Below are 9,684 nucleotides of genomic sequence, written 5' to 3'. Positions count from 1 at the left end.
CCCCCACCGCAGTACTCGACGGAACTCAAGAAGCTGTACTGCCAGATCGCCAAGACCTGTCCGATCCAGATCAAGGTGCTCACCAACCCCCCCCAGGGGGCTGTGATCCGGGCCATGCCGGTCTACAAGAAGGCGGAGCACGTCACAGAGGTGGTGAAGCGCTGCCCCAACCACGAGCTCAGCCGCGAGTTCAACGACGGTGAGAGGAGACACGATGAGGGTCACTTTTATCACACTCTGATTGTATTATTAAAGTACACAGGGGTCAAATTCTTATGCTTGGTACCTGAACAGACACAAGGCAGAAACAGTCATGATGATACGTTTTTTATCGATTATACTATATATATCGTCTTTTAGCCGCCACTAGTTTAATCCAAAGCGGCTCAGAGTGGATTCAGGATTACGTCATCAAGGAGAACTTCTCCTTGTCTTGTGGACCGGCGGCCATTCTAACCCCGGGCCCCTCCCCCTGGTGTCCCCAGGTCAGATAGCTCCGCCCAGCCACCTGATCCGGGTGGAGGGCAACAGCCACGCCCAGTACATGGAGGACTCCATCACGGGGCGCCAGAGCGTCCTGGTGCCCTACGAACCCCCGCAGGTGAGACCCCGAGAGGCCGCGGGTTCGATGCCGCGCCACGACACTCGTACTTTACATTTACATTGAGGGTTGTTTAGAAGACGCTTTTATCTAAAGCGACTTACAATAAGTACATTTGTAGAGGAAAGAGAAACAACAATATAGTGCTGTCGGTACAGTAAGGATGTTCATAGAACCAAGTGCCAAGCACTAACCATCACTAGGTTAACCCATTCCCCGTACACACCAAGGATAGATAGGATAAGATGCTACACGATGCTAAGTGCTAGTGACTCCCACCTCCAGCCCCATAACCCCGTGTCTCCATCTTGTCTCCAGGTGGGCACCGAGTTCACCACCATCCTGTACAACTTCATGTGCAACTCCAGCTGTGTGGGTGGGATGAACCGAAGACCCATCCTCATCATCGTTACCCTGGAGACCAGAGAGTAAGAGGAGCCACCGCAGCGCTTAGTCCCTCTATCGCTCTCTCTCTCTCTCTCTCTCTCTCTCTCTCTCTCTCTCTCTCTCTCTCTCTCTCTCTCTCTCTCTCTCTCCATCCCATCGTCTCTCTCTCTCTCTCTCTCTCTCTCTCTCTCTCTCTGTCTCTCTCCATCCCATCCTCTCTCTCTCTCTCTCTCTCTCTCTCTCTCTCCTTAATCTGTGTCCTATCGCTGCCACTTGACCACTCTCTAACCACAGTGTGTCTCTCTCCCTCTCTCCCCCTCCTCCCCCCATGGTCTCCCCCTCCTCCCCCCGGGTCTCCCCCTCCCCCCCCCCCCTAGCGGTCAAGTGTTGGGCCGGCGTTGCTTCGAGGCGAGGATCTGCGCGTGTCCGGGCCGCGACCGCAAGGCGGACGAGGATAGCATCCGTAAGCAGCAGGTGACGGACGTCACAAAGAGCAGTGACGGTACGAAACGCCGTAAGTAGCGCTGGGGGCTGCGGTGGAGGGGCCGGGAACACGCTTTCCTCACTGCTAGCTCACACACAGGCGCCTAGCCCTTCCTAGCGCTTCTTAGTGCTCTTAACAGGCGCTACGAAGGCTAACAGACGCTTAGGACGACCCATGCAATAAGAACGCTCACATTGGCGCTTAGCGCGATGAAGCCAAGAAGCCACGGGCTGACATGCTGATTAGTGGTGCCCACAACGCTGCACACATGCTAACGCCAACACACGCTGACTAACACATGCTAGGCTAACAATGAACGCATGCCAACACTGCGCACAAGCCAACAGACGCTAACCATGCACACACGCTGCAGACATGACGAGCCACACAGCATGGTTGCTCTACAGAGGTGGAAACTCAAGGTTCAGAAAGTAAAAGTCTCCACCAGGGATTGTTAGTCACCTATGTTAACTAATGCTAATTTGCTACGTAGCTAATGCTAATTAGCTCCAACCAATGATTTTCAACTCAGCTGAGGTCAATACACAGAGAGAGACAACAAGGGGACTTTTACTTTGTAAACCTGGAACATTCCGCCACACCTTCCCGCTCCTTCCTCTCTATCTGCTTGGTGGCCATCTTGCTTCATGTTGCTGAGGCCAATGCGACGCCGTGCGTCCGTGACCTCTGACCTCCGTCCTCTGTACCTCAGCCTTCCGCCAGGTCTCCCATGGCCTCCAGATGTCGTCCATGAAGAAACGACGGTCCACAGACGAAGAGGTCTTCTGTTTGCCCGTGAGTCCCTCCTCTCACTTCCTGTGGTCCTCCACACTTCATGTCCATCCGGTCACTTCCTGACTACCTCTTAATTCTCAAGAAGATCCTTTTGTCTTCCTCCTCACTTCCAGTCTTCTTTCCTCTCGTACTGTCCTTCCTGTCTTCTTCCTCACTTCCTGTCCCTCACTTCCTGTCTTCCTCCTCACTTCATGTCCTCTTTGTCACTTCCTGTCCCACACTTCCTGTCTTCCTCCTCACTTCCTGTCTCCCTCCTCCCTTCCTACCTGTCCGTCTCTGATTGGGTGAATCCCAGACAGTTTTCCCTGGGCGAGCGAGCTCCGGTCTGACTGCCCTGTCCTTCTCTCTCACTCTCTCAGATCAAGGGCAGGGAGATCTACGAGATCCTGGTGAAGATCAAGGAGTCTCTGGAGCTCATGCAGTTCCTGCCCCAGCACACCATCGAGTCGTACCGCCAGCAGCAGCAGAACCTCCTGCAGAAACAGTGAGTACCACTCCGGTACTACCAGAGTACTGAGAAGAACCACAGAACCAGGTTCCACCAGAGTAGAGTAGAACCACACCGGTTCTACCACAGAGTAGAACCACGTTCCACCAGAGTACTGAGAAGAACCTCACCAGCCCTACCACAGTGCTACCCTAGTTCTACCACAGTTCTCTGTATTACAAGTTCTTCCCTAGTACCTCACCCAGTTCTACTACTATACAGAACTCTCCCCTTGTCGGCATGTTATTGTCTGATTGAACCTTAACAAGTGTGCAGCTGCGCTTACAGGCTGGGATTCTGGTTCCTGTTGTCCTGCACTCCCTTCTCCTCCCCTGGTGGTGTTTGGAGTGTCTGTAGCGTGTGTTTGTACCGTGTGCTCGCAGTGTGTGTTCGTTGTCGTTAGCGTGTGTCCATAGCCCTTTTGTTGTTAGCATGTTTTGTTAGTGTGCTTATTCGTCGCGTCGCTCCAGCGGCTCTCTGGCTGTGATCCACTGGCAGAGGTGTTGTGTTGTTCCTGCGACATGAGAAGCGAGGCGAGGCCGTGGTTCTGTGTGAGCGCAGGGAGAGGGAACATGGCCCGGAGGCTCCCCACAGCTCCTCCCCTCTCCGGGGAGCCGCCAACACGCATGAATCGGGACAAATGTGCCGAGCTGAGCTTTGTTCCGCAGACGCTTCCAGAGAGACGGGTTCACGCCTTTGGGTGTTCTGCCAGATTTTGCACAACAGCATAATTCGAGGGGGGAAAGAAAAAAACAACCTTTTGGTTGAACCTCAGCCATTGGCTCAAGCGTGATTAAAATTGACTCACCTGGTTAGTGCGGCCCCGCCCGTGTTAGCGGCGTGGTGGGGAAAGGGCAGACGAAGGGTTAATTATAGTCGAAGGCTCTAATCACTGCTTACGCTATCAGTAAAATTGTGGCTGGCATGGCGCTGACGGAAAACCCGTACATAATGGAACTAGCCACGGGGTTCTTAACCAACGGATGACTTAAAGGGGGTGACCTTTTTATACCTTGTTATATAAACCCGCAGTTAACAGACACAAGCACTAGGGGGCGTGAAAACACAGCTTAGATTCCTCCGGAATTCTAAAGAGCTTCATTCTTTTTCATTTCTGCTTTCTTCAACGTTTTTTCTTCTCTCCGTCTTTGTGCCTTTTTTTTTTTTACCTTGACTAAACTTCTAAATACTAAAACTAGTACTCACACTTCTCTCCTCTAAGTATGGGAAGTCTATCTAGACATTACTGATTATTGGGAGTGATTCCTGCGTTTCTGCACGACTGACTCGCATGCACTTGTGAAACAGGGACACCTGCTGGAGAGCAACGGAACTGCATGACAAGACTCCCCAATCATCGTGATTATAACGAGTGCGCCATGACGACGGTGTGATTAAAGACTTTGCCTCCCTAACACAGAATGACCACTCCTTTGTTTCCCTCCCTCGCCCTGTCTCTATCGCCGTGGTAACTAAACCCTGGGCGTGGCCTTACTCCTCCTCCTCCTGCTCCTCTCCCCAGCCTGCTGTCTGCCAGGCTGGGCCGCCAGCTCCTCCAGCCGGCAGGAGAGCAGAGGAGGCGCTGCAGCTCCTCCTGAACCTCTCTCCCTACATTCCTCCTCCTCCTCCTGCTCCTCCAGTCTGCTCCTCTTCCTCGTCCATCCTCCTGGACTCCTCCTCGTCGTTTCTCCTCCTCCTCCTCCAGTCTGCTCCTCTTCCTCGTCCCGCCTCCTGGACTCCTCCTCCTCCAGGCTCCTCGGGGCTCACTGACCGCTTCTGATCTGATGCCTCCTCGTCTCTTCAGCTCCTCGTCGCTTCTACCCTTCCTCCTCCTCCTCCATCTCTCCTCCTCCTCCTCCTCCTCCTCCCCCTTCTCATCCCCTCTTCCTCTTGCTCCTCTTTCATCTCTCCTCCTCCTCCACCACCAGTCTGATCTTCCTCTCATCAACACCTCCTCGGCTCTCCTCTTCCTCCTCCTCCTCCTCCTCCTCACAGTGGTCACTTTGATCTGGGACTGGTTTTCAAAGTAAAAGTCCCCTCAGTGGACTCCATGCACTGACTGAGCCAGCAGAGAGAATAGGATATAGAAAGGGCCACACCGTTTCATTAAGGCTTGGCTGATTTTGCATGTTTAATTATCTGATTGTAATTGTTTTTGTTCCAACAAGCACATCTTGAAACCTTTACTCATTGTAGCAAACCGCGACAAAATCTCCATTGTGTCATTCTGTTTAATTCCCTGGTGTCATCTTAACACCATTGCATCCAGCACGTAGCATTTGTAGCGGATGTACCATATGTAGCATATGTAGCAAACCGTTTACTCTGTGACAAGAAACCTTTGAGATGTCCTCTGCCTCTTCGGTGGTCGAGGTCTGGAACCAAGCTGTAGCTCTACTGCAGTTCTTCTTATTAGTTAAACCTGACTACTACTTTTTAGTGTGATTCTAGTGTATTTCTATTGTGGTGTTACCGTAGTTCTTCATTATAGTTTCTACTTTCGTTTCTACTGCAGTTTAATTGTAGTTTTACTGTCGTTCGACTGTAGTCCATTGATATACTTTAATTCTACTTCAAATCAAATTCTACTGTTCTATTCTAGTTTTACTGTAGTATCACTCTAGTTCTATCATAGTTTTACTGTAGTTTTACTGTGGTGCTATCTTAGTTTGACCGTGCTGATTCAGGTGAACATGTTTCACCTTTGCTTTGTGAGTAGAGCTGGACTCAACAGGACTTTGTTTGCTGTTTTCATTTTCAGGGTTGTTTGTTTTGAAAGACTTTATTGAGACTTTATTATGCAGATTCTATCGAACGTTGCTCGATGCTGGTCATGGTTTATGAAGTCCCTGCGGGACATTAAGATGTTTTTGTAATTCTTTTGTTTGTGAGTTTTAGTGTCTGTCGGGTAAATATCTTTCAGAGACCTTCTGTTTGAAACAGAGGCATGTGTTAGCTTGTTTGCAGTATTGCACTATTGTCTGGTTATTAATAAATGTTCTCTTTTCTGCTTTACCACTCTCAGTTTCCCTTTCCTGTCTGAAATGTACACTGAATTGAAAATTCACAGCTTTTCATTTATATTTATGGACATAAAAAATCTTTAATGAACTTGAGACATATCAATATCTTCAAATAACTCAAATGTGGTAGACTACATTATTATGTTAAACTTTTATCCTATCCATTTAGTACAGGATTATTAATATGATGTTATTCTCTGGCCAACACCACCTGCCCTCCAGGTGTTCTTTAATCAATATAAGAGATGGGTTCTATCGATAGTATTGATCGACTGATCAAATACGTCCAGGCCATGATGTGAAGGTCAGGTGGTGCTCCGTTTAAGTACCATCGTAGGCCACAGGAAGTGACTAACAGGAAGTGACTAACAGGAAGTGACTAACAGGAAGTGACTAACAGGAAGTGCGTCCCTCCCAGGCCCTCCATGACGCCCCAGCAGTCGTACGGGTCCCAATCCCCCCCCCACGGGAAGGTGAACAAGCTGCCCTCCGTCAGCCAGCTGATCAACCCCCAGCAGCGCAGCACCATCACCCCCTCCGGCATGGGCTCCGGCCTCACTGACAGTAAGTACTACACCACCCGTCTCTCATCTACACCGCCCGTCTCTCCTCCTACACCACCCGTCCCTCCTCCTACACCACCCGTCTCTCATCTACACCGCCCGTCTCTCATCTACACCACCCGTCTCTCATCTACACCGCCCGTCTCTCATCTACACCGCCCGTCTCTCATCTACACCACCCGTCTCTCATCTACACCGCCCGTCTCTCCTCCTACACCACCCGTCTCTCCTCCTACACCTCCCGTCTCTCTCTCCTACACCACCCGTCTCTCCTCCTACACCGCCTGTCTCTCCTCCTACACCACCTGTCTCTCTCTCCTACACCACCCGTCTCTCCTCCTACACCGCCCGTCTCTCCTACACCACCCGTCTCTCCTCCTACACCACCCGTCTCTCCTCCTACACCGCCCGTCTCTCCTACACCACCCGTCTCTCCTCCTACACCACCCGTCTCTCCTCCTACACCACCCGTCTCTCCTACACCACCCGTCTCTCCTCCTACACCACCCGTCTCTCTCTCCTGTGCTACCCGTCTCTCTCTCTCCTCCACCACCACCCGTCTCTCTCTCCTCCACCACCCGTCTCTCTCTCCTGTGCTACCTGTCTCTCTCTCTCCACCACCACCCGTCTCTCTCTCTCCTCCACCACCCGTCTCTCTCTCCTGTGCTACCTGTCTCTCTCTCTCCTCCACCACCCGTCTCTCTCTCTCCTCCACCACCCGTCTCTCTCTCCTACACCACCTGTCTCTCTCTCCTCCTCCACCACCCGTCTCTCTCTCCTCCACCACCCGTCTCTCTCTCCTCCACCAACTGTCTCTCTCTCCTCCACCACCTGTCTCTCTCTCTTCCACCACCCGTCTCTCTCTCCTCCACCACCCGTCTCTCTCTCCTCCACCACCCGTCTCTCTCTCCTCCACCACCTCGTCGAGGGACGGGGGGGGGTGCTATAAGGGGGGGGGCAGGGGACCCCCCCCCCCCCGGAGGACAAGCTCCTCCTACTGTCCGCCCAGGACCGCCCACCTCATTACCAGGCCCCGCCCCCAAAACCTCGTCCCCGCCCCCACCTCGTCCCCCTCCTCTCTGATTGTGCATGCAGTCCGTCTAAAGGTCGTTCACAAGCAGAGGCTGGGGAATCGAACCCGCAACCTTCGGACCGCCCCTAGCCACTGTGACCCCCCCCACCCCAACCTGCTCACATCCCATAATACCTAGACGGAGACACTGACGGGGGGGCTGCTTGTGTTTCCATAGTGACGCCCATGATGGGCAATCACCTGCCAATGAGCGGCGACCTGAGCTCGCTCAGCCCCTCCCACGGCCTGCAGCCCCAGCTGCCCATGGTCCCGTCCTCCCACTGCACCCCCCCCCCACCGTACCCCATGGACAGCAGCATCGCCAGGTACCCGCGCTCTCAGGACCCCGCTCTCAGGACCCGGGAGGGGGGAGGGGGGGGGAGTTATAGCGTCATGGATAGATAGAGGATGGCGACGGAGTGCGTCCTGTGCAGAGAGGTCGTGGGTAGGGCTCTTTCCGCCTGATTCGGTCGTGGTCGTGGCACCGTGCGCTCGGTTGTTATGGCGTGCATGTTGTGGGAGTGAAGTGGTCAAGTGACCTCTGAATGTGTTTATATAAGGACATGAATGTGCTTGCCTCGTGTGTTTCTGCATGGAGCGAATGTGTGCATAACATATAAAGTGAACGATGTATATTTATCACATGCGCCTGGGGTACTAACATCAGAAAATAGCACGACCTGTTCTGTACCAAGACAGCTGATATCGTGACTTACCTCTCTCTCTCTCTGTCTCTCTCTCTCTCTCTCTCTCTCTCTCTCTCTCTCTCTCTCTCTCTCTCTCTCTCTCTCTCTCTCTCTCTCTCTCTCTCTCTCTCTCTCTCTCTCTGTCTCTCTCGCTCTCTCGCTCTCTCTCTCTCTCTCTCTCTCTCTCTCTCTCTCTCTCTCTCTCTCTCTCTCTCTCTCTCTCTCTGCCTCTCTCTCTGTCTCTCTCTCTGCCTCTCTCTCTGTCTCTCTCTCTCTCTCTCTCTCTCTCTCTCTGCCTCTCTCTCTGTCTCTCTCTCTGCCTCTCTCTCTGTCTCTCTCTCTCTCTCTCTCTCTCTCTCTCTCTCTCTCTCTCTTTCTCTCTCTCTCTCTCCAGCTTCCTCCTGCGTCTGGGCTGTTCAGGCTGCCTGGACTACTTCTCAGCTCAGGGCCTAACCAACATCTACCAGATTGAGAACTACAACATGGAGGTGAGCCTTAGCCTGCCGTGTGGGTGGGTGTGTGTGTGTGTGTGTGTGTGTGTGTGTGTGTGTGTGTGTGTACACACACACACAGACATACAGCTGCACTGTATGTCTGTATTTATATCAATATCATTTGTATGTATTCAGATTGACTGACTTGGTTGGGGCACTGCTAAATCGATTGGAAATATTTGTTTGATTTATTGATGGATGGATTGAATGTATTTTGATCGCCTGATCAATAGATTGCCAACTGTCCGCTGGCATGTCTTTTAGCGTGTATTTATGAATGAATCAATGATCGATAGATAAGAGGAATATTGATCGCCCGATCAACAGATCAATGACTGTGATCCTATGCGTTTCCTTTATGATATACAGTATATATTGATCGACTGATCAATAGACCGCGTGTCTTTAAGGGTGTATATATGTAATGATCAACAGATAAGTCGATGGCTAACAGAGTCCACTCGTGTCTCCTTTAAGACGCACAGAGTGAATATTGATCAGCCGATCGGCCGATCAATCGATTGCTAACGGTGTCCACTCGTGTCTCCCTTAGGACGCACAGAGTGTATATTGATCGCCCGACCAATCGATTGCTAACGGTGTCCGTGGCGTGTCCCCCCAGGACCTCTCCAGACTGAAGATCCCCCCAGACTACCAGCACCTCATCTGGAAGGGCATCATGGAGCACCGGCAGAACATGGACTTCTCCCCGCCGCCCCACATCCTGCGGAGCGCCACCGGGGCGTCTACGGTCAGCCTGGGCTCCTCTGAGGCGCGCGGCGAGCGCGTCATCGACGCCGTGCGCTTCACGCTGCGCCAGACCATCTCCTTCCCCCCGCGGGACGAGTGGTCCGACTTCTCCTTCGACCTCGACTCCCGCCGCAACAAGCAGCAGCGCATCAAGGAGGAGGGGGAATGAACGGACCATTTGTTTACATGCACCCGCCCCCCTGACCCTTGACCCCCCCGCTGACACCCCCCCCGACCCCCCCCACCCCCCCTGACCCTTGACCCCCCGCTGACATCCCCCCCCCCCCCCCCCCCCCCCCCCCCCGGGCCGCCATTTCAGTTCAACCCGCTGAAACATTTCAA

The 9,684-nt window shown here is 52.7% G+C and overlaps 1 protein-coding gene across 10 annotated transcripts in view; it reads left to right on the top strand.

The window, feature by feature from the left end:
- The window catches only part of tp63 (tumor protein p63), a 45,191-nt gene extending 35,619 nt beyond the window's left edge, over positions 1–9,572 (top strand). For 2 of the 10 annotated variants that reach the window (XM_030372208.1, XM_030372213.1), the window contains 10 exons: positions 13–199; positions 486–601; positions 920–1,029; positions 1,366–1,490; positions 2,185–2,267; positions 2,627–2,751; positions 6,196–6,341; positions 7,591–7,738; positions 8,493–8,586; positions 9,215–9,572. In XM_030372208.1, coding sequence (XP_030228068.1) covers positions 13–199; positions 486–601; positions 920–1,029; positions 1,366–1,490; positions 2,185–2,267; positions 2,627–2,751; positions 6,196–6,341; positions 7,591–7,738; positions 8,493–8,586; positions 9,215–9,511 — 1,431 coding nt within the window. In that variant the 3' untranslated portion in view covers positions 9,512–9,572. Of the gene's footprint in view, positions 1–12; positions 200–485; positions 602–919; positions 1,030–1,365; positions 1,503–2,184; positions 2,268–2,626; positions 2,752–6,195; positions 6,342–7,590; positions 7,739–8,492; positions 8,587–9,145 lie in introns of all 10 variants that reach the window. The other 8 variants (XM_030372209.1, XM_030372207.1, XM_030372210.1 and 5 more) reach the window with 8 other exon arrangements.
- The last annotated feature ends 112 nt before the right edge of the window (positions 9,573–9,684 follow it).

Source organism: Gadus morhua, chromosome 12 (genome assembly GCF_902167405.1).
Source record: "Gadus morhua chromosome 12, gadMor3.0, whole genome shotgun sequence".
In the NCBI taxonomy this organism is placed as follows: Eukaryota; Metazoa; Chordata; class Actinopteri; order Gadiformes; family Gadidae; genus Gadus; species Gadus morhua.
The sequence above is the reverse complement of the archived record's forward strand: the minus strand, read 5'-3'. Positions and strand labels throughout refer to the sequence as shown.